This window comes from Cydia strobilella, chromosome 6, assembly GCF_947568885.1.
Source record: "Cydia strobilella chromosome 6, ilCydStro3.1, whole genome shotgun sequence".
Lineage (NCBI taxonomy): Eukaryota > Metazoa > Arthropoda > Insecta > Lepidoptera > Tortricidae > Cydia > Cydia strobilella.
The window spans coordinates 6674425-6702345 of record NC_086046.1 but is presented as its reverse complement, the minus strand read 5'-3'; the positions used below and the strand labels follow the sequence as shown (position 1 = coordinate 6702345).

General features: G+C 38.9%; 1 protein-coding gene across 3 annotated transcripts; it reads left to right on the top strand.

Annotated features, from left to right (window-relative positions):
* Positions 1-561: 561 nt before the first annotated feature.
* On the top strand, positions 562-27588 carry LOC134742363 (receptor-type tyrosine-protein phosphatase N2). 3 transcript variants are annotated; one of them, XM_063675453.1, is made up of 23 exons: positions 562-896; positions 5713-5796; positions 13235-13288; positions 13767-13830; positions 15041-15175; positions 15711-15798; positions 15869-15998; positions 16090-16614; positions 16696-16842; positions 17111-17266; positions 18282-18378; positions 18464-18553; positions 18637-18716; positions 18812-18879; positions 19022-19240; positions 19843-19991; positions 21065-21119; positions 21279-21500; positions 21803-22000; positions 22422-22588; positions 23014-23067; positions 23682-23859; positions 24763-27588. In XM_063675453.1, the coding sequence occupies exons 2-23, from the start codon at positions 5718-5720 to the stop codon at positions 24880-24882; spliced, it is 3075 nt and encodes a 1024-aa protein (XP_063531523.1). In that variant the 5' UTR covers positions 562-896; positions 5713-5717; the 3' UTR covers positions 24883-27588. The 3 variants fall into 3 exon arrangements, with proteins under 3 accessions (XP_063531523.1, XP_063531522.1, XP_063531524.1); XM_063675452.1 differs by having other exon boundaries at positions 19022-19246; XM_063675454.1 differs by lacking the exon at positions 17111-17266 and having other exon boundaries at positions 565-896; positions 19022-19246.
* Positions 27589-27921: the final 333 nt, after the last annotated feature.

Here is a 27921-nt window from a genome sequence, read left to right as displayed (position 1 = left end):
AGTACCTACGAAAAAAGCTCAAGAATCCAGCGAAGGGCCTTTCAGACTCAAGTTCTACGAAGCTACGTGGGATGCTACGAATCGTAGAGGTATCTACGTACTTATTTAATACTTGCTTAATAGTATATATACTATACCTATAGTGTTTTATTGAAATTATCAGCCATTAAGTCTAAGTGCCAAGGACATTAAAGACACTAGTAACAAACACTGGCACTGAACCGAATGTAACACAAAACCGCGTTATCGTAACTTTACCACACATAGAGATATCCACAAATACATTTGAAAACTCATTGAATTGTGTACCTTTTTCTTACGCAACAGGGTACAGAGTTGATTATGTTTTCAAATGTAGATACTGCATTTAGGCTAAGTGTCAGAACAACGTCATTAGCATTCGGGCGCTGTTTACGCAATAACCGGCGTGTGGGCGACACCCGGCTAAGTACTAGGACATACTCAAACAAGAATTCCACCCGAGCTTAGCATTCCCCATTAAAAAGTAACGGCGCTGTAATCGTGGGCTAGGTAATTTACCCACATATGTGCCAAGAGCCATATTTTTTCGCCGCCGCTTTTATCGCGCCAGCATTATTAGTGTCAAAGTGAAGTGTTTCAAGAGGCTGAGTGCTAATATCGCGTTATCTAATGATGATTGGTGTATAACATAGAATCGGAACGTTATGTGGGCGGTGGAACCGCCGCATGTGAATGGACGGCTTTCGGATCGATAGAGCTCAGTGCGCAGGCCCGCCTTAACAGAACACAGCTGGTGGCTTCGCATCCTTCCTCCAACACTTCCTCGAACTCAACCGCGTCTCAGTGCCAGTTGTGAAAATAAAAGTGCCTGGAAGATTGCGGATATGCTCGTGACCTCCCGGCGGCTCTAAACGGTGCGTAAACCACACCCTAGGCCACACAAACATGCCCGCTCCACAGCTTTCAGCCGCACTTCGGAGTCGCCATTACCAATTATTTCGACGCGAAACCTGTTACACGACCCCTTAACTAATTATTATTATGTGGACGCGTTTGTTTATCAACTATAGACCTATTTAGTGAGATCATTTTGCTTTAATATAGGCGTACGTGATCTGTATATAATCCTTAATCTTACATATCAATTTACATATTTTGTTATGCGTTACGTTGGAATTGGATACTTTGTCGATAATCTGTGTTATTATAATAGATCTGGGGTTTAGGGATTGTTGTACCGACTAATATAATTAGTATAGGTTTTTTTTGAGTTGTATGACAATGGAAGAAACATTTCGCATTGGTGTAGGCAGCGGTTTGGATTGTGTAGGACGAAAAGGGCATGGGTGCCTACGTCAGTGGACCCGGACCGACGTACGTCACGCGCGGGTCGCTCTCGAACAGCTCTTTGAAAGGTTTATGGATTTATTTTGAATACCACATGGTATTACCCAGTATAGAAACTTTCACACCCTTTGCTTAAAACTTTACTAGATGCCTTTTGTTTTCAACTTTAAACTTATTACCACTATTTGGTAGACAGACAATTAAAAGTAGCTTGCAGGTTGTTTAGGTGGTCCCTATTAGACATAATGGATAATAAGGAAACAGACCACAATGACTCCACCCCTCCACCTCCACCTCCAGGCCACAATCTGAAATCGGAAACGTGAATTACATTTACACAGAATTTATGACTGTCCCTAGGTCCCTACAGCCGAGAAGCTCATTATTAATGCAATAACAAGGATCACGTTCATCTACGAGGAGCAAATTTAAAAAAAGTTTTTGTCAAAAGTTGATTAAATGTATAACTATGGATGTTTAAGAAACTATTAATTAGGTAGGTAGACCATTCTTATATATTTTCACCACACCAGCTGGTAAAGTTTCTCTTGATTGTTTAAAAACTGATGAGAAAGTTGCATTTTATCCACATGTGGAGCAAAGTAATCTGATGCAAATTTTGAGTTGTTTCCTGATGTTGGCTGGTAAAATTGAATTTTAAATGATGATTCTGAATAAAAATGTTTAAAAACGTTCATTTCGATTTGATTTGGTTTGAGTTTGTATAATATTTTACAGTTAAAATTTTCCTCGCATTGATGTGGTGAAAATTTTTGTGTTTCACTCGATGGCAAAATTTGTTTAACCCTCGTGCTTTGAAACCCTCGCAACGCTCTAGATTCCACTTTTCGAACCACTCGCTATTACGCACGTGGTTCAATTATGGAATCTTTCGCTTGCTCGGGTGTCAATTAGCACGAGCGGTTAAACAAGAACTTTGCCCCCTTGTAAAACAATAGTACGTTACTACACGATACAAGTGCGAAAAGTAGGAAGTTTGCAACGAGTGGCAGTAAATTAAAACACTCCCTTCGGTCGTGTTTTAAATCGACACGAGTTGCGAATTACCTTTTCGCACGTGTATTGTACGTTTTACAGTACATATGACCCTTTAAATTTTCGACAAGCACGTATTGTGCTAATTACCGCACTAGGGCGGTAAATAACTATTACCTCTTTCTGCTTCTTTTTAATGTACTTAAGTATACCGTAATAAATATCTATTTATCTATTATAGCCATAGTTTTTGCGATTTTTATGCTGGTAGACAGCTAGTTCATTCATTTCTCTACGCTGTTCGTTGAATAATTGGGTATTGGTGTCGTTTTTAGAATCCTGAAGTATATTTCACAGGTACTTTATGGGGATATTTTAAAAATAATATGCTGTTTCAATAGTATTCATCATGTCAGCCGCTAGACGTCCACTGCTGGACATAGGCCTCCCCCAAGGCTCGCCACTCCGACCGATCCTGTGCCGCTCGCATCCACCGAATTCCCGCGACCTTCACCATAGTATTCAATCAAATAAAATCGATCTGAAAATTAAAATCGAGTCTAATAGAGAAAGCGTCTTCGGATAATGATAATTTAGGTTACGTTTTAGAAACAGAACTAAATACGTAAAACCCATGGGTACCTACTATTGTTATTGGATGTAAGTAGCTGTTATTATCAAAAAGTATTCCAAGAGTAACAATTTCAAATCTACCTACTCTTTTATTTTGCTTTCCGCCTACGTAACAGAAAATTGAAGCTACCTATCTTTCAATTAGAGTAGTCAGGCAATCCGCTCATTATTTACCATGGTCGATAATACCATTAAGTTATTTTTAGATGTAATGATACCGTATAAAATACGCATGCAACTATTGATCGACGCTACCTAGCTTAATTTAGGTATATTACCTGGTGGACTTCATTAGGGTGTCCATGTCGCTGTGACATATCCGAGTGGCTTGATTTAATATTCAAAAAAGGTACCTACTTTCTAAGGATCTACTTAGTAGAATAAATATCAGATATTGTATATTATACGAGTAGGTAGCTCCTTTATCTGAAATTTTCCTGTGTGGTACTACACTTTAAATAGCAAAATTTAGTTACAATTTAATGTAAAAATATATAATTTTGTTAAGTGCCATGTTTTTGTTATGAAAGGTTGCAAACTTGTTCGCAAGTGCAAGCCAAGAATTTTCAAGTTAAAGCAGAAGTCAAGCGAGTAAGTTAAAAATTCTAATTATCACTGTAAAGTATTGTATTTACCATAGTAAATCATACGATGTAATGAATTTCCAACGGTTCGCCAACCCAAACATCACGTGACACGACTGCTCTGCTCGCGGTCTGTCATCGACTGACTCCTAACTGTCAGTGACGTCACTATGACGTAAGCGCTCGAGACGCCAATACATTACAATCACCATGTGTCTTGGTATTGGTATATGATCTACCACTCCTACTAGTGATACTATAACATATACTAATCTATGGTGATACTATTGTTACTGATTCTTTCGCTTGCTTGGATCTCAAATACGTGAATGATTCTAAAATTTACCACACGCGTAGGTAAAAAGTGGAATCTTAAGCGTTGTGACTATTTTAAGGCACAAGAGGTGAAAAAACTTGAATGTCGAGTGAAACACAAACCTTTCCACCCCACCCCACTTTTATTAATTTTAAAGGGCGGCTTGAAATGTTTGCATCCGAGCTGATATACCTACCTACCTACAATACCTACTGATAACAAATAATAAATATCATAAAATGAAAATACTTATAAAATAAGTACCATTCAAACATTAATACTCTGTAGGCGTCATTAATTGAAGTTGTTTGTTTGCTACAAAATAACAGGTAGGCGTTGATTAAAACTTAATTAAATAACAAACTCATTTCTACTGAATGTTCTTGCGACCGTTTCACAAATGAGACCTTAGAGTACAACATTACATTAAAACATTGGTTCGAGGGCTGTATCGGCCATTTTTAGGGTTCCGTACCCAAAGAGTAAAAACGGGACCCTATTACTAAGACTCCGCTGTCCGTCCGTCTGTCTGTCTGTTTGTCTATCTCTTCGCCTGTCACCAGGCTGTATCTCATGAACCGTGATAGCTAGACAGTTGAAATTTTCACAGATGATGATGTATTTCTGTTGCCGCTATAACAACAAATACTAAAAACAGAATAAAATAAATATTTAAGTGGGGCTCCCATACAACAAACGTGATTTTTTTGCCGTTTTTTGCGTAATGGTACGGAACCCTTCGTGCGTGAGTCCGATTCGCACTTGGTGACTGGGATTTCTAAGTGTCCGTAGGAAAAGGGTTAATTCGATTTAGATCAAGTTTTTTTTGCTTCAATGAATGAAATTAAATCATTTATTTTCATGTAACTGTAACACATACATTTTGTCAGTAAAAAACAGTTTCAAAAGGGTTAGTACCTAAGCCTAATAACAATTGTACCTATACCTAAACCTACACACTTAACCTACAAGTTACCACTGTATGGAGCCCATTGGGGAATGTAGCCCCGCACAGTGTAGCATTAGCGGACAAATCAGGCTTATCCGCTATCATTCTTAAGATGATGTTGGGACTGTCTCACACCCGGCGCACCAGGGATGCGGCGCGCCTGCGCAAGGTCGTCTGAAAACAATCAACGCGCGCCTCCGCAAACATTGCTGATTCCTGATTCAATGGTTACCTACTTGAAGACCATACTTGACGACTTTCCTGCGAGTTGAGAATTGAAGTAATTTTTCCGTACCTGAATGCCAAGTTTGCTCTCAGTCGGATGGGAGATGGGTGCTTTTGTACCGTACCTATAACTTCAATGCAATAAGTCCCATATAGACATTTGATTCTCAAAACAAACCGGTTCAAGTACAGTCAGCACACAAGCTCCGAGGAATTATAGGGGTGTTCCACACCTTCCCCCGGCCCTACAATCTACGCTCGGTTGGTTTGAAAATAGACAGGCCACCCTGCTGTGACGAAAATGCCATTAAATGTCCAATTCCGTTTAATTCTGAAGTCCTCTGTGCTATTATTAACCCATTCACGATTTCTTGGTCTGATCTCAATTAGTCGGGATGTTTTTTTTTTATGTATGTAGGTACATGTTCTTAGATTTCTCGAAGACTCCTGGGCTTATTTTTAAAATTATTTTTGCGTGATAGGGATTTTTTTTAAGTTAAGGGTCTGATAATGGGATCCTGGAGAAACCGCGAGAACTCTTAAAATATTTCTCATGGTGCATTTTCACTCGGAAAAATCCATAAATGATGGTATACTGTTGTATCATTGTATCGGTTACTTATTGTAAAAAGTTATTAACGTATATTGTACGAACTAATTTGCTTATTGTATTGTGACAGATGTGATGGGCCGCCAGCGGCCGGCTTTGTGGGCGCTGGCGCTGCTCTGCACGCTGGCGCCCTCGCACGCCGATGGAAACATAGGTAAGAACCATATTCCTTATAAGTATTTTATCACTAGGTTAACTAGAGAGGCTCGCGACTATATGCGATGGACCGATCAAGTAAAGGTTCTCACCGGGTCACCCTTAATCTGATGTGCGTTCCATTGACATATATCTAAGGACGGGCCTTACGGGCAATAAGAATGGGGCCAGTACAGTGGTGTCACGCACACGATATCGAGCCAATCGTGCAGACTGCAGTCTAACGCCACAACGCGATTGGTTGAAATGATGAATTCGCATCAGAAACTAATTTATATGCAGGGGGGTCACCTCTCTCTGCAGCTGACTGTACAAGACTCTCTTGCAAGGAAAAAGTTACCTAGCCAAATTAGTTATGGCTGACTCTGTTTACGTTACCTATAGAAAACATACCTACTACGACTAAACTACACAAATTTAGCAATACCTAGGAGTTAACACACGCTTTTACTCGTGTAACTTATTTATACCTACGATCCAGTTCCAGGGCGAGGACATTTAAGGACAATAACGAAATATGCAGCTTCCGCTATACAGACATCGGAAAAATAATAACTGCTTGTCATTCCCAAAAACGCGTCTGAAAATAAAGTGTCCTAAATAGTCGACCCTTCTCAATCTCTCGTAAATATCTGAGTATCAATTCAGTCCTGAGGTTGCGTCTTACGTAGGCGAACAACTCGCGAACGCGAAGCGTAGCGGCGCGGCGCGATGCGATGGCCTTGTCCGAAGTGGGCGCGTCTAAGATAATACACGTGCAGGGGGTTGATGCTAGAAAGACCTATTAGTATACTTACTTTACTCTTTGCTAGAAAAATATCGACCTTATTCTTATTTATAGTTTGTCAAAGGACTGTCTCATTTCAAACATAGACAGAGATAATCATACTATCTGTGTCTTACACTAGTACTAGCAGCCAAAAGAAAAGGAGAGTATAGTTTTTTTGTTCTTATTTACTGACAATTTGGTTTGACCAACTATAATATAATACAGATTTTTGTTTTTAAGAAATAAAATAGTACATTGTGCAACGTGGGGGGTAACTTAAATATTGTATTAGATTCACGACAGCCCTAGGCTGGAGTGAATTAAAGACTCGAATGTATTTCATCACACTTGCGAAGAAAAAAATACATTTTAAGTTCGCGCGTTGTTCGCCTACGTAAGACGCAGGCTAACAGTAAATAGTAGATTGTTAACCAAGGGATGAAAGGCATTAATTTCTGCCGAGGTATTATGGCGCTTGAACGCAGTGAGAGCGCCAATAGTCCGAGGCAGAAATAATGGACCGCGAGCCAGGCGCAAATTTCGTCAGTCATCGCCTCCCGGGCGAAAACTCGTATAGCGGTTAACAGCTATGTATGATGAACCCTCGTGAACGTCAGCTGCCGCTCCGTTGGTGGGTTGAGGAATGGCAGCCACCGAAGCGCGTAACACGGTCTGTCCACCGCGATACAACCGGCTGACGTTTTGTTTTATTAACAATAGCATCTAAACTATCATCTAACAAAGTATCAAACGGGAGGCGATGACGCCGATGACTGAAAAGAATTTTCTTTTTTACATGTTCATGTGACCAGCTGACGGTCTTTCCACAGCGATACAATCGGCTGACGATTTTGTTTATTTACAATAGCATCTGAACTATCATCTGACAAAGTGGAGGCGATGACAAAAAATTTTTTATAGACTTTATTTGCTGCCATTCCTCAACCCACCAACGGAGCGGCAGCTGACGTTCACGAGGGTTCATCATACATAGCCGTTAACCACTATACGAGTTTTAGCCCGGGAGGCGATTGGTCATGAAATTTGTTCCTGGCCCGCGGTCTATAATACCTTTCACCCGAGTTAAACACTACTTTTCATTTCGAATACGAGGAAAGTAAAATGCATGTGTTTTTTTAAAAACATGACTAAGTATACATTTTTATAGTATTTCTTGAGGGTACTTTCAATTAACAATTCAGACAAAAGTATCGTTATTTATGGAATATAGAGTCAAATATCAGAATGGAAATTGTATAACAAATTCATTTAAACTCAAATTTCAATTGCTTATCGTAAAAAAATTAAAAAACAAGTGCGAGTCGGACTCGCGCACGAAGGGTTCCGTACCATTATGAAAAAACGGCAAAAAAATCACGTTTGTTGTATGGAAGCCCCATTTAAATATTTATATTATTCTGTTTTTAGTATTTGTTGTTATAGCGGCAACAGAAATACATCATCTGTGAAAATTTCACTGTCTAGCTATCACGGTTCATGAGATACAGCCTGGTGACAGACGGACAGCAGAGAGTTAGTGATAGGGTCCCGTTTTTACCCTTTGGGTACGGAACCCTAAAAACGTACTTCGAACGTAAAATGCTCTAGTGCAGACACGTATCATCTTCTGCACACCCTTTAGAACAGTAACGACCCTCTTTCAGAGCATGAGAAATGAAATAGTACATTTCGATGCTAGTGCGGAAAGTATGTCATTAGTTTACGAGTACTGAGATATCTTGCCACGAGCCGTAGGCGAGTGGCAAGACTCGGGACGAGTAAAGAATGACATATTCGCACGTGTATCGAACGACGTTTTTTTTAATACAGTTGCGAAAAAATAAGAAAAGCAACAAGTAAGTAAGTAAGTAAGGAATGGAATTCGAAACTTTTATATTATTAATTCTGTGACATCATTGACATTGACATTATGAAGAGGTGTTTTTCTAGCTTTTATTCGACTAGAATATATTTTGTTATTATTATTGAACCCACTTCAATGAAAGTTTTTTTTTTTCAAATGCATGTTCTATAAGACAGAAACAATTGTAAATATTAAAACATTGTACTACTATTATTACCTAAATATCGTTATTTACGATTATTTGTGTATCGTATATTTATAAAAACAATATCGAATGTTGCCTTTGGAAAATGAAATGAAAATGAAAAAATGAAAAATTGTTTATTTTGGTTAAAACATTTCACAATTTACAATTTAGTTATGCTTGGAATCTCCTTGTAAGTATTGTAAATACTTGTGGCAGAAGACCCCGCTACTACTATTAAGGGTTTATAAATAGTAACCGAACATATCATTTGAAGTAATATTTAGGTGAAGATATTATATAATTAGTATGAACTTTAGCTAAAGTAAAGTTTAACATATAATTTATTACAATTAAGTAAAATTAAAATTATGATTTAAAATTAAATTTAAAAACAAAATTATGATATAATGTTGAGAAATTAGTGCACTCAAAACAATTGAATTTATATAATAACCGTAGTGATTTAAATATTTTGAAATATGTCTAACGATAGTTTAATTTTGATTGATATGAATATGTTTGAAAAAGTTGTTTTTTTATTTTTATTTTATTATTGTTGCAATATTTAAGATACGTGATATATTAGGTTTTCAGTTTCCTTGTAACTTAGGTTAATTAACCATTCTAAAAGTGTTTTCTTAAAATTATACGATTGCAGTGAATAAATCGAGATAATATTATTTATATTATTATACAAGTAGGCAGAATGGTAAACAAATTGCCTTTTGGCGAAAAGAGACTTTGTGTTAGAGAGGACAACTACTTTATCTTTTCTTCTTTGTGTTGACGTAGGTGGTTTATAGGTTAGAGTCCTATGTAACTTTAAGGTCGTGTTCAAAATATATAATTTTCTTACGCTAAGCAGTTTACACTCGTTGTATAGTTCATCTGTTGGGTATCTATATGATTTAGAGAACATAACTTTAAGTAAACATCTTTGTCCCCTTTCGGTATCAATAAACTTAGATTTATTTGCTCCACCCCAAACTGGAATACAGTATGTCATGACGGATTGAGCTAACGTAATATATAGTTGTTTTAATAGATTTTTAGTTGTAATGTGCTTTAATATTTTAATAAATAAATAAATCCATATTAACTTTCTGATTCTATTATTAATGTACTCAATATGATTGTGCCATGATAGTCGCTGGTCGACAATTATCCCAAGGTATTTTGTGAAAGCAACCTTAGCAATTTTCTTACAATTGCAGTTTGATAAATCTATTTGACGACAATCATGTATTCTTAAACTTAAAGTAGGAGGTGGTTGTGTACTTTTGTATTTTGTGAAGCAAATATAGTTTGTCTTGGCCACATTAAGTGTGAGAAGGTTTAAATTTAGCCACGAAGAGATTTCTTGGAGTCCTTTCTCCGCCTGACTAAACACAGCTTCCCATGTACTGTCACTAAAAATAACAACAGTATCGTCCGCGTAGGAAAAAATCGCGCCCCCATCTAGGATTAGATCAGTAAGGTCATTTATATAGGCCAAGAAGAGAGTCGGACCAAGGACACTACCCTGTGGGACACCAAAAGTTATCTCTTGCTCCTCACTAATATGGTTTCCAATTTTAACCACCTGACTACGACTTCTTAAATAATCTTTCAAAAGAGCTAGCGGTTTCCCACGTATACCCATATGCTCAAGCTTTTCAATAAGTATGGGGAGAGAGACGGTATCAAAGGCCTTTTTCAAGTCAAGGAATACAGCTAAACATTTCTGCCCTCTATCAACTTGCTGAGTAATTAGAGAGGTAACAGCTAAAACAGCGTCTTCAGTACTTTTGCCTTTTCTAAAACCAAATTGGGAATCCGATGTGTTTTAAATTTATTAAAATAATTAAAAAGTCGAACTTTTGGAAACTTAAAACATTCTTGCAGTAAGAAAATACGCCTCTTCTTTGACAGGCGTTCCGTTCCATTCAGACAACTTATTAAGAACGGTTTTTCAACATTAAAAAATAAACGTGTAAGAATGAATGAAGAGGTAAGTAATAAAATATGAAATATGCATATTTTTCGTATTCTTACATTAACAGTCGGTTTTTATGTTGATTACGACGTTTAAAGGAAACTAATATAAACACTCATCAATAAGTAGTCATGAATTGGAACAAGTATAAATTTAAAAAAAATGGAAAAGTAAAAAGCACTAGTTCGCGAAAACCAACTTTCCGCACGCTAAACAGCCACGAAAAGTAGCACTTTTTGAGCAACTGTATTAAAAAGATTCTTATCATCAACATCGCATCGAAAGCATTATCTTTAAAACATTTGCGAACTTCGATCGATACATGGCTAAAAATAGACGAGCTCACAGGAGTCACAGGGCTTGAATAAACTTTACCTGCAATTTCATTTGTGGGAGCTTTTCGATGAAACCAGCATCTTATGAAGCTTGTGAGCTTTGAACTCATAAAGCCCGGTATGCCACATAAAAGGACTCAGTTACAAAGATGTAACTTATTATATTATAGTAGATTTCAATAACTGCCTTTCAGCTAAAGCAAAAGTAGGTCATAAACTAACTGTTTTTTTTATTGATATAACATGGAAAATACAATATGTGCACTATAATACAATGTTTCGCCAAACTGCGGAACAGTTTGTTGGCGATGAGCTCGCTCTTTTTATACATCAAAAGCGGGTACATCATTTTTGCACTGTCCTACCGTCCCAACGTAGTCCTTTTTTTATTAGGGTTCCGTACCCAAAGGGTAAAAACGGGACCCTATTACTAAGACTCCGCTGTCCGTCTGTCTGTCACCAGGCTGTATCTCAGGAACCGTGATAGACAGTTGAAATTTTCACAGATGATGTATTTCTGTTGCCGCTATAACAACAAATACTAAAAAAGTACGGAACCCTTGGTGGGCGAGTCCGACTCGCACTTGGCCGGTTTTATTCTTTAATAAGTTCTAAACTATTTATTTTAAAATTACAAGAAATATATATTTGAGATTCTTAAAATAAGGTATTTCATTTGATATGTAACACGATATAGTTTGAAAACTTTTTTATTTTTATTTTCTCATTTACCCTCCAAAAGTGCCCCCATTTTTAAAATTCATTTGTTTACGTTAAATGTCTGTCTTTGGGTCACAAATTTACATATGTGTACCAAATTTCAACTTAATTGGTCCAGTAGTTTTGGAGAAAATAGGCTATGACAGACGGACAGACAGACATACAGACGCAAGAGTGATCCTATAAGGGTTCCGTTTTTTTTCCTTTTGAGGTACGGAACTACGGAACCCTAAAAAGTAGAGTTTTGCGATAGCCCCGTCTTAAGTTATCACGTAGATGGGATAGGATGTGAAGGATTCTTATATTACATACCTATACGGCTACAATTTCGTTATTGAGGCAGATCATTGACATATATCTAAAGATGGGCCTTACGGGCAATAAGAATGGGGCCGGTACAGTGGTGTCACGCACACGAATTCGAGCCAATCGTGCAGTCTAACGCCACAACGCGACTGGTTGAAATGATGAGATTGATTAGTTCGCATCACGCGCGCGATTGGTCACAACTAGTAGACCGCGAGCCAGGCGCAAATTTCGTCAGTTGGTTGGTTTCGGTGGCTGCCATTCCTCAACCCACCAACGGAGCGGCAGCTGACTTTAGCTGCCGCTGACTTTTGACGGCAGCATTACAGTTTGCGCTTTGCGCTTTGGTGCAAACTGTAATGCTGTGTAAAATATATTGTAATAATAAATAAAAAAATACAGCTGACGTTCACGAGGGTTCATCATACATAGCCGTTAACCACAATACGAGTTTTCGCCCGGGAAGCGATTGGTCATGGAAATCTGTTCCTGGCCAGCGGTCTATAGTTGCGTTAGACCGCACGATTGATTGGCTTGAATTCGTGAGTGACACCGCTGAACTAGCACAAGGTCCGTCCTTATAATGTCAATGGGTAGTTTTCTTACTTATGAGAGTTATGAGATGAGATAATTTGTAGCTTTACTAAATATTGATGACAGAGTGAGGGCCCGAGGGCGCGGTTCTTTGGGGCGGCTTGTCTGCGATAGAAATAATCTTCAAACGCTTTTTGGTAAATTAATGAAAACGTTCAGTTTTCATTTCATTACTTTACTATACCTTCTATGTAATATAAATAAGGATTTTACCTTAAGAAGTCATAGCTACTGCAAGTCATAGGTACAGATTTTTAACGCACACAGCTAAAATGGAAAACTAGTACTTACATAGGCACTCGAGCTACGCGGTCTAGTAGAGAGGCTCTTCGTTTCGAATTGACCTATTGTGGCGCGATTCGGGAAATGAATTAGAGATTTACTAGATTAATATAGTAAAGATATGTGACGTCCCACGGGTAAAGGTCCCTTATGGCGATTGGATTGGATGGCGCTTACGTCGCATAGGGCCGCAATAATTTGCGGGGCTATGCGACGTAAGCGCCAGCCGCCATAACGTAACTTTTGTCGTGAAACGTCACATATCTTTGCTATTTCATATCTAGTGAATCTCTAATTCATTTCTATAATCGCACCGTTAGTCTGGGGTATGTTCCACAATTTTTCTACCAATATGTATTTTCATACTTATGTATATGATTTACAAATACGATAATTTCTTACAGGTTGCTTATTCAGCTCAACCTTGTGCATAGAGGGCGCGGAGTGGTGCTATGACGGTAAGTTTACTTGTATTTTACGATGCAGTTAATGCCACTTGCATCCACTATTATTTAAGGTGATACACACCATTTAGCCACTAGTTTATCGTTCATTTAAACTTTTGCAAATCTAACTTACCAGGGTAACTAGGCCAAAGGGGCCAGGGCCGATACCAGCGAAGCATTCGATTCCAGCTACGCAGCAAACCTTTGCGATACCATACCTCCGAGGATTCTTATAAATAAAAGAGTTTAAACGACTATTAATGACTTATTGAGTTATTATTAACTGAGCGCGTTTTGTATAGTAGGGTTTCTAATGGAAAAAATGTTCCATAAACGGATACCTGATAATAAAGTAACAATTGTCTCCCAATTAAGTTATAAGTTTCCAGGCAATATACTAGAATAAACATTAAATTTGTCTAGAACCAAGTTTGACATCGTTGATTAATAACATAACTACTTCAAATTTTAATAAAGTTGTGTTTAATAGATTTCGCCTTCGGGAAGTGTATACCGATCTACGAGAGCGAAGTGGATGAAGGTGCGCTGTACCAGTGAGTATCCGAGTACCAATATTTACTTTCAATTTAAAACTACTTTAAAATGCTGGTTCCAAATAAAAGTAGGTAGATATTTTTATTGACCTCCTGGCCACAGGCGTTCTACACGCAGTATTTATAAGCTCCAATCAACTTTTTGTCAACTTAACATACCTAGTTAAATAAATTTAAGCATATTTTGATATTCAGCCGTCAGGAGGGTAATAAGATCGCAGGTGTAAAAATGCCTACTTATTTTCCTGTACATATATCCTTCGCCCGTGACTTCGTCTGCATGGAATTAGTTCCAGCAGTTAGTTAGAGTAAGTATAGCGCCTGGATAAAATCTAATGGCGATAATTTTAAGCATATTGTGCTTAATTGCTTAGGTACACCAATTAATAGGCAATTCGTTAATTTTCTCATTTCCACCCCCCTTTTCACCCTCTGTAGGGATGACTTCCGACATAAAAACTGTCATATGTCCTTCCCCGGCACTCAAACTATCTCTATGCCAAATTTAAACTAAATCCGTTCAGCGGTTTAAGCGTGAAGAGGTAACAGACAGACATACAGTCAGACACACTTTGGCATTTATAATATTAGTATGGATTTCAACTAAATCGGTTCAGCGGTTTAAGCGTGAAGAGGTAACAGACAGACAGACACACCTTCGCATTTATAATATTAGTATGGATAGTATGGATTTCCTTAATAGAGGTAAATTAATTGTACCGTTCAGGGTGTGTCATCGTTGTTACGTAGGTGTAACCTGTCATATTATAAAAGCATATGGAATAGAACTTTAGTCCCAAGTTTGAGAGCCAGTAAAATAGGTCTCTTTTCCTTATATGCTTAGTCACTGCCAATATTGTTTTAGTCTTTTAGACCGTGGCAGCCTTTTTTCTTTGTGTAATGTGTTAGACACGAAGTACGTTAGTGGCAATTTTAATTAAAGTTACGACATAGATGTTTATTGTACCTATGCAGATTGTGATTGTAACGGTATAAATATCAGTCATCGTTTGTTGCACTTTGCATCAGGTATAACAATATTTGTGGAGCGCAAATATTGGCACAAGTATCATATTTGTTTGTCAAATCCTTCTCTTTGTTAAACAACACACTAGTAAAACTATACCTAACTCTATTTATTTAGGTATTTACATTTGGTAGTAAGACTAAGATCAAAAGATTCACTATCGTTGAATGTTTCTTTGTTCAGATATGACATGAGCTCGGAGCAGCTGCAATGGTTCGAAGAGGAGCTGCAACGCCTAGCGTCGCACGGCTACCGCTGGGAGCACGCCTACACGCAGTGCGTGCTGCAGGCCATGCTGTACACGCTGCGCCAGGACCTGTCAGTATTTGTGTAAAATAAACTGAAAGATTAAGTTTGTCAATACCGCTTAGGGCTGTTTATTATAGAAATTTTAATACCGTAGTATTCTAACCACGCACTACTATGGTTCGACATGATTTCTCTTTAATGTTCTTAACGGACACTTGTTTATTACCAACTTTAGCTTTGTTTGCTGTAGCCTGTTTTATGTGCTGACTGCTTTGATTGATCTCAGCAACTGGTGAATAGAGTTCGCGACAAGACGATAGTGTTGTTAAAAGAGTGGTTCTGAATAGAGACTAAGACTAAATTTTTCTTTAAGCCGCCAGCTATTGGAAATTATGAGTCAAGGAAAACTAAAGACAGCGGTGTCAGCATGGTTGCATTTTTATCACCTGTCACTATGCCTGTCACTTTCGCACTTACATACTTGTTAGAACGTGACAGGCATGGTGATAGGCGATAAAAATGCTACCGTCCTAAGCCCGCAGGTTACTTATCTATCACATAATATGCCATATCGATTAATTAATCGAGTCTTTTCAAATTTCAGAGACCCAACAAAGATCAATCCAAAAATATGCGACCATTTTGTGGACCCCAAACTAAGTTCCGATGTCGCTGATACTACTGAAGAAGATGTAAGTATGCGATGTTTAAGATTATCGAGACTGTTTTACGGTGTAACTTATACTCATGTGTTATTTCTAGAATGAACCCGATGAACAGGAGGCCTACATTCGTTTTACTCCTAACTCTCAACTTGACTCAAACTATGCGAATGAGGTGTATAGCCCACCATTAACCGATGAGGAAGCTGCTGAACTTCTTATCCCAAAAGGTATTTGGATACTTACATTTCGGCCTTGGTCTGAAGAAGTATGGTAGGACTCTAAGGATAATAAACTTGTTTTCAATTTTTAATTTTATAGGCCCCATAATATCTGACGAAGATCAAGCAATCTCAGCCGAAGAAACCCCAAGCGATAAATTACGCGATCTAATGCTAATAAGTGCAGACGAGGAGTCTCCTGTCATTCTACCTTTTGAGGGTTTCCGAGAGAGAATTAGGGCTGCTCAAAAAGCTAGAGCCACTGATCCCGAAGCGTATGCCAGCGCTATTGTGGATAAGATTAAAAAGTCTTTGCCTGTAGTCAACGCAAACAGAGCTGAAATTAACGGAGGTTATGACGAAGAGCGCCTAGGAGCTCATTATAGAAAGATGAAAGCAAAAGCACCTCCGTTCACGGCTGAGTATATCCTCGGAAATAATGCATCGCCTATTGATGCAGAGGTGCTCTCAAACGCCCAAGAAAAGTACAAACAAAGCTTCGCTGAGAAGAATTTTCCATTTGAATATGAAAATCCTAGCGATTTACCTGAACAAAGAATTTACTTCGACGACATGGAAGAGGTACCCTATGATATGGGTAGCGGAGAACTTGAAAACTGGAAAGGTATAACTTAGAGCTAAAGTTGTTTATTTTAGAAAGGTTAAACGGTATAATACTAATGTTGAATCTTTTACCATATCACAGATCTAAATACCCCGGAATCTCAGGCGAAACATTCTAAGAATATGGAGTACTTGGTGAATTACTGGCGCCAAATTGTGGATTCCAAATTAAAGCCGCAAGGAGCTCTCTATGCTGAAGGTGGTCCCCTAAAGGCTGAGGATTTGCAAGGTGAGTTTTGATATCCATGTTATGATGTTTGTATGTTATAACGACAACGATTGTTGCTTCGTTGCTTTTTTTGCGTTGTAGGTACAAGCAGCAACATTATTTCACTCCATCTTGTTGAAGGACTTTATCTTTCTAAGTTTATATATTTTGAGTTACCCGAACGTTGCTTTATTTCCGGCTATAAATTCACGTTAGACCTCCATAACCCTAGGAGCTGGACTGGCAGTAACAATTGACGCAGTTGTTTCAAATACCGACCATGTTTCAGGTGAAAATTCAAAATTTTACCCCGAGGACTTCCAAGATTTACTAAGTAAAGAATGGGGGTTTATGCGTAGGGAACGAGATGATGTTAAAAAGCCTGGGCCTCGCCTGGACGCGAAAGTCCTAAAGCATTATTTGCATCAGAATAAGTCAGTGACAGGTTAGTGTCACTAAGGCCTGAGATGTGCTAGAGCTGTCGTTGTTTCTTGAAAAACTGAATGCCTAAAATGTATTTTCTTAAATATTCGAACGCTGGTAGCAGCGTGACAATAATTAATTGCATAAAATACGATAAAACGCACTTCTTTATCTAGAACTTCGCACTAAATGTTTCCCTTCCATTGCAGCACTATTTTCCGTTAACACTCAAGGCATAATGCGTACTGTGTATAAGTGTCGTGTTTTTCAAATTATATCATTGTTATCATTTTATAGATTTATATTTCCGTGTGCTGGTTATTCCATTAGCGATCCCTTCTTCGATTCAAACAATAATAAATCATTGGTGTCGTCACGTTTCAATTCGGCAATGTTCTGTTCCGTGTGCATCTTCATTTTGTTTTAGTTTTTTTCTTTTGCCACTGTAGAATACTACTGTGCAAGGTGGTTTCAGTGGCGTAGCTAGGCGTGGGCGAAGTGGGCCCTCGCCCACAGTCTCGCACTTAAAGGGGCCTAGCGGAAGCCGTAGTGGAATATACATTGAAAGAAAAGGGCCTCGCAGATGCGTTACGCCCAGGGCTAGATTACTTCACGCTACGCCATCGCCACTGAAGTTTAATGGCCTTAGCAATTAAAATTGCGATGAAGCAAAATTAATAATTTTATTTGATTGATGCTTAATTAAAACAAAATATTATGTGGGTACAGATGTAGTGCATAATTATTTTCCATCGTAATATTTTCACAGAAACTTACGAACTTGCTATTTCAGTCAGACTCGGTACAAAAAGTACTGACATTGACTGAACTAGCATGACAAATACGAACGTTTCCGAGAAAATACGATGGAAAACAATAATAGATATGTCAATCTGACGAAATCAATTTTTATCAGCTACAACGGTGAAACGGATGAATTTGCATGAATTTATTCCTTGACTTTTGTATGTGTCACGTATGCCGTATTTCTTCACTAAGGCCAAATATGATATGTTTTTACAATTTTGTATTTACAGGTCAAGGCACGCCTAGCGCACAAAAGTTTACGGGCGTCCATGATCACAATGACTACGATTACGATCCTTCTTATGCGTATGTCCTCTTCAAAAACCGGTATGCACATTCCTCTTATGATCATTGGTATTTATGTATCTAATCAGAGATTTGAGTGCTCATTTTTATTATTTAATTCTCACAGGTTGTTTAATAATTGGGATGTCGGCGTTTCATTTATAAAAAAAATTGAAGAAAAACTGGGATTAGAGGAAAAGACTTTCACAAATCCGCGGTATGAAATTAAAGTTTTGCTAGCTCAGAATTCGATTATTTTTCTAGACACTAAAATCTTATCCACTTAATATATTTTTGCAGAGTGGACAAGGGAGAAGTAACGTTCAAAGTTGAGAAGAATAGTAAGGGATATGATGCAAGCACTGTAGCTAAGCGTATTGGTAAGACAAGGCATTATTTTGTAATGCAACGATGAAAGTCGTGTTTGATTGATACTTTGTAATATTATTTTACTGTACCTACTACGATATTTCAGATGATATCAAAGACGAGTTACGGCATGAGACCGGTGTTAAAATTTTGGCAACTGGCGTCGGAGATCGAGTAAGTCCTTTACAAATACCTACAGAGAAAATGTTATATTCGCCCAGCCCAGCAAATAGGTAGAAACATCTCATCCTCGCGGAGAGTTAATTATCGCCTTATTTGCATCCTATTAACGATTAATTGTTTAATTGAATTACAGAGCAAACGACCAATAATAGAGCATTCAGAGTCTTCTGAGGCTCAAATATTCGGCTTGGAGCTCCCAGTGCTGATGGCTCTAGTGGGCAGCTTGTCTGTTCTTCTGGTGGGCGGCGTGGTGTTCGTTGTTCTGCTGAAACGAGACCTGAACGGGAAAAGGAAGATGCAGGGACTGTCATCGGCTGCTGAGATCGACGCTGAGGCGACTAGAGACTACCAAGTAAAGGTTTATTTCTGAACACATATACACAAATACAAGTAGTAACAAATAAATAATTACAAATTATTAAGTCTTGTGCATAAGAGGAGGCCTGTGCCCAGCAGTGTGACGTACCTATATATAGGTTGAATTACCAGTTATTATTTATTGTATGTCTTTTCCATCACGGAATAATGGTGTCAGGACCTTTGGGAGGAGTGCGCGGAGCCGAAGCCAACACGTAGAAGCCCTTATGACACTTTAATGAAATGTAAGGGGTACACCGAGCGGATGCTGCCCTTGCCCGTGTCATTATTTATTAATTTTATTATTATAAAATTATTAAGTCTACTTAATTAGTGTATAATAAATAGACCATTTCGTTTCTAATAAAATTATAAGAAATTGAAATTGAAATATTTATTGCAGACCGTGGTGGTGGTGGTGGTGGTGGTATAAGCGCCTGACAAGTTTTAAATGATACTGTTCGTTGAAATATTTTTAATTGCCTATATTTTATTTAATCTAACTGTAAAATTACAGTTAAGTAGCAGATAACTCCTTAAAATTTTTCATGTATGTAGATGAGAGACGTAAGTCGTAACCAAGATGTCTATTTGAAGGAGCTGTGTCGCGCGCGCATGTCGGGCAAGTGGTCAGGACAGCAGACCACTACTGCGCCACACCCTGCGGACCCCCCGCAGCGGATCACCTCGCTGTCAAGGGAACCTGACGGCAACTCGCCATCCACTCGGTCCAGCACTTCATCCTGGTGAGTAGGAGAACTGATTGGAGCAGTAGAAAATGACCGCACCTAGCGGTATCCCGCAGCGGATCACCTCGCTGTCACCAGAACTTGACGCCAACTCGTCATTCACTCGGTGCAGCACTTACGTGGTGAGTAGGACATGTAATTGGAGCAGTAGAAAATGACCGTACCTGGCGATCTCACCCTGGAGGGTGAGAACTGGAGTTTGCTCCAACAAAGTGGACAAAGGGACACTTTACAGCCACGATGACAACTAATCTTTCACGGTTCCTACCAGATACAGCCAGTATTTTTTTCCCCAGTAAGTAGATCAAGTTACCGAGGCAACAGGCGAAAACAGTCTGTAGTTTCATAATTTTTCTTTATTTATCTTTCATCTTAGGCTAGGCTTTTATAATATGGATATAAAAGTAAAATATAAAAATAATACAAAATACTTAACATACTATAAAAACTTAACCTAGGGTGCGGCCAACAGCGGGGCAAGGCCCAAGCTGCCGGTGGTCAGGGCCGCAGAGAGAGGAACGGCCGGCCGGACTATCTGCGCATCATAATGCAGAAGGACATGTCCAAGACTACCGCCTTCTGCATCTGACCCTTGATCCCGCCACCTAGCAAGAGTCTCTCAAGGTGTTGGTCGAGACTCTTCGCTATAAGACCGTTCCGTTCGCTGAAACCGTTCAGTGATGTCTACGAGCACGGCCCGGCTTTGCGATCGATTTATTATCATTATTATATATATTAAATGTCGATCGTAAAACATTTGATTCTTGAAAAACATTTGATTCTTGATCGTACCGTCCTTCAGGATATATTTCCGGTAGTTGTTCGTCATCATAATCTCGTCCGCAATTGCACGCGCACGCGAGCAGGTCCACGTCGCGTCGGGTCCGGTAAGGGCATTGTAGAACCGCCCGAAGGACTTTTTATTATTTCTATCTTCTGTCACACTAAGAATAGGGCAAAAAAAACAAGATACAAATCTTACAAATCTTTTGCTGTATGTCCGGTTCAATTATTAGCACTAGGTAAGTATATAAATTAAAACATGTATTATAATTATCTTTTTTTTTCAGGAGTGAGGAACCAGCATTGACTAACATGGACATATCTACTGGACACATGGTTTTGGTGAGTATCTTTAAACCGGCTATATACCTACTTCGCCCAATTTACCGAAATAATAGTGATTAATAACGCAATCCTTAATTTGACAACCTTACTTTTCAAATTGCAACCTTCCAATACCCAACATAACTTACATACTTCAATACGACCTGCCTTCTCCAGGCATACATGGAAGACCACCTTCGTAACAAGGACCGCCTGGAGCAGGAATGGCGCGCCCTCTGCGCATACGAGGCTGAACCATGCGCCACCAACGCCGCCATGAAGGAGGAGAACACCGGCAAGAACCGCTACGCTGACGTCTTACCTTACGACCACTCGAGAGTTACGCTAAACAAGCTGTCTAACCATCTCGGTTCGGATTACATCAACGCTTCTACTATTGTAAGTGTTGTATTATTATGCTAACTTTATAAGACAACACAACACTAAACACAAAACCTATGCCAATAACGATACGAGACGAAAGCCCGATGGTATTTTTTACGGCTTTCTCCACATCCGAAAAGAAAACATCAGATGCAATTACTAGAGGACCGCACTTGAACTGTTCATCTAGAGAGAGCATCATTGATAGTGTCATTTTAATTAAACTTGCTGGCAGATTTTACCTGAGATCCTTTAGGCCATTGCCAGTTAGAAACTCTTTGCTAAGAGATTCAATATAATGTCTTATTAAATTTCAGACGGACCACGACCCTCGTAACCCAGCCTATATCGCCGCCGCGGGCCCTCTAGCTCACACGGCGCCAGACTTCTGGCAGATGGTTTGGGAGCAGGGCAGCGTGGTAATGGTGATGCTGACTAGGCTGACTGAGAACGGACAGCAGCTGTGCCACCGCTACTGGCCCGAGGAAGGCTCCGAGCTCTACCATATCTATGAGGTTAGTTAGTTGTTTAATACCACAATGGTGCCCAACTTCTGTCAGGTAATTTGGGAGCAGGTGCACTGAGAATGGACAGCAGCTGTGCCACCGCTACTGGCCAGAGTATAGCTCCGAGCTCCACCTTATCTATGCGTAGTTAGTTGTTTAACGGCAAAGTGGAAATCAATCATTGATCAAACACATGGTTTGCTTGGTAGCGGTACTCGTAAAGACACTGTCGCAAATTCATAATACACTTAAGTATAAGCTGAACTATGGCTCCAGTGACAAGTGACAGTGACTCCCTCCTCCTCCCCTACCACGAATAAAATGTATCCTCTTGTGCTCTATTCATTAACCTTTGTTCTCTAGTGTTTTAATATAAATTTTAACGTATAATTGCAACTTAGTTGCTACCTCTCCTTCTATATCATTCCAGGTCCATCTTGTGAGCGAGCACATCTGGTGTGACGACTACTTAGTCCGGAGTTTCTACCTGAAGAACCAGCGCACTGGCGAGACCCGTACCGTTACCCAGTTCCACTTCCTCTCCTGGCCCGAGAATGGCGTACCGGCATCTACCAAGGCGTTGCTTGAGTTCCGAAGGTTCGTGCTTCGTACTATAAAGAGCCAAATCTTCTATTTAAAGGACCAGCACACTGGACAAACCCACACCGTGATAAAATACTAAGCTATTTAGAATTTACTCCCTCTTTTTATCTGAGAATTGTGTAATATCATCAAAAATGTTGCTTCGTTCTCATAGTCTGTACAATGATGATAATTAGAGGGCCTAGCCAAGATGCCAATCGTTTGCGCTGTAGTGAATGAAACGGTAATGTCCTCTATCACTCTTCCATATACCTAAGTACGACAGAGGGACATTAGCGTTTCGTTCGCTACGGCGCAAGCGATTAGCATCTTGACTAGGCCCTCTGGTCTGACAGACATGTTGTCCTTAGAACCAGTGAACTAAGTTTTCTAAACGTTTTCTATACTTAATCTATTAACAAAAGGTTTTATTCCCACAGGAAAGTCAACAAATCGTACAGAGGGAGGTCTTGTCCTATCGTGGTTCACTGCAGGTAAATTACGACAAATTCAGACAGTATTATCTATTTTTAAACATGAATAACTTGATAAACCATAATGACTAATAATGAGCAATTGTCTTATATCTTATGTTTATCTATTGCGGCGATTGAGGCCTTGATGTACAGAATCAATCTATATTAGCATATTTTGTCATATTTAATAATGAATATATCTGCATTCTCTGCAAAATAATGAATAGGTACCTATTTTGTTTAAATATTGTATTGTATATATTTTACCACCTATTGTGTGGTAAAACGTACAGTCGCAACTGATATTTATGCTTACAGTACTTTAGAAATCTACACTGGCTCTATTTCAGTTAAGTTGAGTTAGAATCTAGATCTTTAAGCTCCCAAAGTATTTAGTAGAGAACAGCGCGATTTCAGTAGATAGCGTACCTACTGTACTTATTACCTACTCGTATATTTCCGAGTGCCTACATACTTGGCTGTCCGTCGAAATTGGTTCCCACCAGCTTGCCTAATAGTTTTCAGACAGTTGATAATTTGTCCTTGAACTTATGCAGAAAATGAAAGCCATATTAGCGCCAGTTTTGTAGCGTCGCCACCGATCCTACTTAACTCATTAAAACCTGTTACAGTGACGGAGCCGGCCGCTCGGGCACCTACTGCCTCATCGACATGGTACTCAACCGCATGGCCAAGGGCGCAAAGGAAATCGACATCGCAGCTACACTCGAGCACATCCGAGACCAGAGGCCGCGAACTGTGGCTACCAAGCAGCAGTTTGAGTTTGTGCTGATGGCAGTCGCTGAAGAGGTGAGGCTTGAACTTTGGCTGTATTGAGGGCGTAGACTAGAAATGACGTTCGAGCACATATCAGACCAGAGACCGCGAACTGTTTCTACCAAGCAGCAATTCGAGTTTTTGCTAATTGGATGTCGCTTTGGAGGTGGTACCTAAAGCTCGAGGAGATTAATGTCGCAGCGATGCTCGAGCACGTCCAAGACCAGAGGCTGCGGACTATTGCTACCAAGCAACAGTTCGTGTTTATGGCAGTCGCCGAAGAGGTGAGACTTGAAACGTAGTTTTGTATCGAGGTTACTGAACCGGTGAGCTCCATCTTAGGCCCTGTCTTCACTTTCCATCAGGTGTGACTCGGGCCAATCGCCGATCAGTTTATAATATATATAAAAAAAGGTCGACGCTGGATGATATTTTAGACAAGAGGCCGGGGCATTATGGCCAGGTCTGAAGCCAGCAGTTCGAGGTTGTGGTGATGGCATTTGCTGAAGACTTGAAACGGGATGTACTAACCAAGGATGTCGACGAGAAGCCCGAGAAGGTACGAATACATCCGAGACTAGAGGCCGCGGACTATCGCCACCAAGCTGTCAGGAAATATACAAACGACCATTACCGAGCATCTTGCGAGTGAACCTGTACAGTCGAAGGCAAAAATATCTATACAGACAAATGGCTCAAAATATGTGAACACGACTTTATTGTCTAAGGTGTAAGAGCGTACACATATTTTTGAAACTTTGGGAATGTATATATATTTATGCCCTTGACTGTACATACATACAAGATACACTGTCCAATATTTCTAAGCTTTCTTTGTCGCCGTACTGTTGAGGTATTTTTCAAAATGAGAATGTTCGTACTATCGCCCACACGTTGCTGTTTGTACGTACCATTTAATGTTTTCTTTTTTCACAGGTACACGCGATACTGAAAGCTCTACCGGCCCAACTCCAACAAATGCAAGAAAAGAAGGACAAGGAAAAGGACAAAGATAAAGAAAAGGAAGGCTCCGAGAAAGAGAAGCCTAACAACTGAACACTTTGCTATTCGTCGTCGTTGCGTTACTTATCACTGTATTTGTGTGTTTCCAATTCCAGGCTGAGAATTTCGCTGATTCGTATATTTATTGTCTACGTTCATTTATTTATTGTGTAAGCAGAATATCTATTCGAAATTCTCAACCTTGATGACAATAAAGCTAAACTGAGCGCGATTTCAAAATGGACTTCTTGACTTATTGCAACGGCCGTTTATTAGGTCGTAACTTAGTATATTTTATCACTACAAACTTAGGACATAAATAGCGTTAATTGTAACTTCCCATTGGCTGTAAGTACAGTCGCGGATATAAACATGTAGCTACACAAATTCGCCTTTTCCATGATATCGGGTGCAAAAGGATATATAATAGTTACATGTTTATAAAAGTGACAGTACAGACGTACATACCTACTTAAAACGCTACATCGTCTATTGTCGCCAAATATCTTGGCATTTATTTTTTTACAGCTTTTTAATCTGCGACAGGGAAATATTTTCATTAAAATATGCATACCTAAATAATTTTACGGTTCATACCTATTACCTGTCCAAATTATCGAGAAATGAAACTATTTTAGAAATATTATGTTGAATGTAACCTCCTTATTTAAATGATGTAATTGTATGCCTACTGCCTATTAAGTATGTTTAAAACTATTACCTAAGTATAAATCATGTACCTAATGTACTTATTATGTATGTTATCATCGTCATCATGTTTTGTTGTAAAAATATATTACGGTCAATTGTTGAGGTGTCTAAAATCTCTAAATCTAATTTGCAAGCATTTAATTATTTATGCTTACCTATAATTTTGTGACAAAGACCCATCATACAGTCAGCTATAAAAATAAAAGTAGCTACGCTGACAAAGTGACTGATATGATCTGCACCAGCTCTTATTCTCCTGACCATGGGGAGTAATGAAGATCATTTGAGTTCTTTGTTCGGGGAGCTACTCATGCTGCTGAGTGTACTAGCTATACATTTCGAACTCTTGCATAATCGTGGACGTCCAGCCCGTCCAAGACTGCATTTTATTATTTATAATAAAATGCCCGCAAGAGTTTCAAAATGACCAAATAGAATAAATAGTAAAGCTCGCCTAATACGAACACGTTTTATACGTACGGAATACCTAAGTAATAGGTACGTAATTTTCCACCTGTCCTCAGGCATATATGATTGTTATAATAGTCTGAGTCTTCAGGCGATTCTCCGCACATGTTTTCAGTTCAATCCTTGAAATCGTACTATGCGGGTTTTACTGTTATAATGCAGTTTTGAACAGACTATTGCATATTTGATACGAATGTTTGGATATCTTTAATCAAATGTTGATCTTTGACTTAAAAAATACAAAAAAAAATATTCTACTGTGCATGGGATGCATTAGCTGTGAATCGATCTAGTCTATGAGTAAATTTAATATTTTATCGTTAAATTTATCATTATCACGTTGTCTATGCTTTTTAATTATGGAAGGCGCAAGCTGCTCCGAGTACAATACAAGCGATGATTTAGGTAGAAATCAAATTCGGGATAAGAAACGTTTGAGAATTTCTGCTAGGTGCTTCATGTCACGGAGGCGAGGGAACTTACCGAAATCTGATTTAACTTGATACTAACTTGATAATATGAGCTTATTTACCTACACGATATACATTCGTGCGTAACTCCACTCTCTTGTAACCAACCGTGTTATGTAAGGCCTCTTGTCCACGGTACGGTGTGTTAGCGGCGCCGTTGTCATACCGTGCCGAGCTTGTACACGACGCGGTAAAACAACGGACGTCACAACGTAGGTACTACTCAGTTGTGAAGGACTGAAACGTGAAGACCTTCGGCGCCATCAACAAGCTCGTAGAGACTAGAGACTGCCATACAACACCGGGGAATTTTACCCCGCCACGGCGCACACGGCGGCGTAGCCGCGCCATGCTAAAACCATGGCCGTTTATATACAAACCTCCATAGTAGCCCATACAACATTGGAGACCGTGTCTAGACGCGGTTTAAAAACCGTGGATTATTACGGCAAAATACTGTGTGTATAAGAGGCCTACTTTTAATTATTACAAGCACACTACGGCCACGAACGGTGCTTAGTAGCCACAAAAAGGATTCCTGAAGAAGTCCGAAACGTATTGCAATAGACAGTTATAACCTATGGTTATAACACTGACATCGTTCGATGCCTTCGTGAAATGAAATAATTTACATATACTCCCATTTTATTCTACAAGCGTTTAGAGACTTGTACTCGACAGCTGCAGCCCTAATTTAATTGTCAATGGCTGCTAGAAGCGTTGTTTACCATTCTTTATTATTAAGTTTTACCTTTAAGTATCTGTTTATCGTTGTAAACATCCATTAAAGCAATTTTTACAATTGCATTGAACCAGAAGAGTGGACATTTAATGTCCTCGGCCGAATCATATCCTGAAAGAACGGAATACCTGATAATGTTTAATCTGAATTAACGAGATCAAAATAAATATTTACAGATCGTAGCTGAAACTATAGAGATCGTAATACGTATCTATATGCATAAAATTTATGTAAGATTATATTTATTGAAATGGAAAATGTAAAAAAAATATTACCCACGAAATTAAAAATGTAGTTTAGATTTAGGGGAAATTATATTAACCGTATTTCTGTATGAAATTATATGTAGTTTTTATGTGGATGATTGAATATTGGATTTTGATTATTAAATTGTTTTAGGGTAATTACACAATTTAGTATCCTACTACTCCCTACCTTGCACCCAATTTAAAGAATTCAAGTCACACAGTTAATAATTAGTTTAGGTAGGAACATAGGGTCATAGGGAAACTAGCGCTTCCGTCCAGAATTTTCAATATAAACCTACCTTGAGGCACAAATTTGGACTTATTGTCAAAACAATAAATGTATCTACATAAAAATAATATTTCGCAAGTTGCGAATTAATATTGAAATATATTATTCGCTAGTTGTAGCGCGTCAAGTGGACGAAGACTATTAGAGCCTGGATGGAAACTAGCG

What these genes read in the sequence shown, in the direction of transcription:
- LOC134742363 (XM_063675452.1), top strand. Translation starts at nt 5,718, where the DNA reads ATGGGCCGCCAGCGGCCGGCTTTGTGGGCGCTGGCGCTGCTCTGCACG. An exon ending in CAACTGGCGTCGGAGATCGA is followed by an intron (nt 18,880 to 19,021) that starts GTAAGTCCTTTA and finishes ATTGAATTACAG; the next exon opens with AGCAAACGACCAATAATAGA. An exon ending in CCTATCGTGGTTCACTGCAG is followed by an intron (nt 23,068 to 23,681) that starts GTAAATTACGAC and finishes AACCTGTTACAG; the next exon opens with TGACGGAGCCGGCCGCTCGG.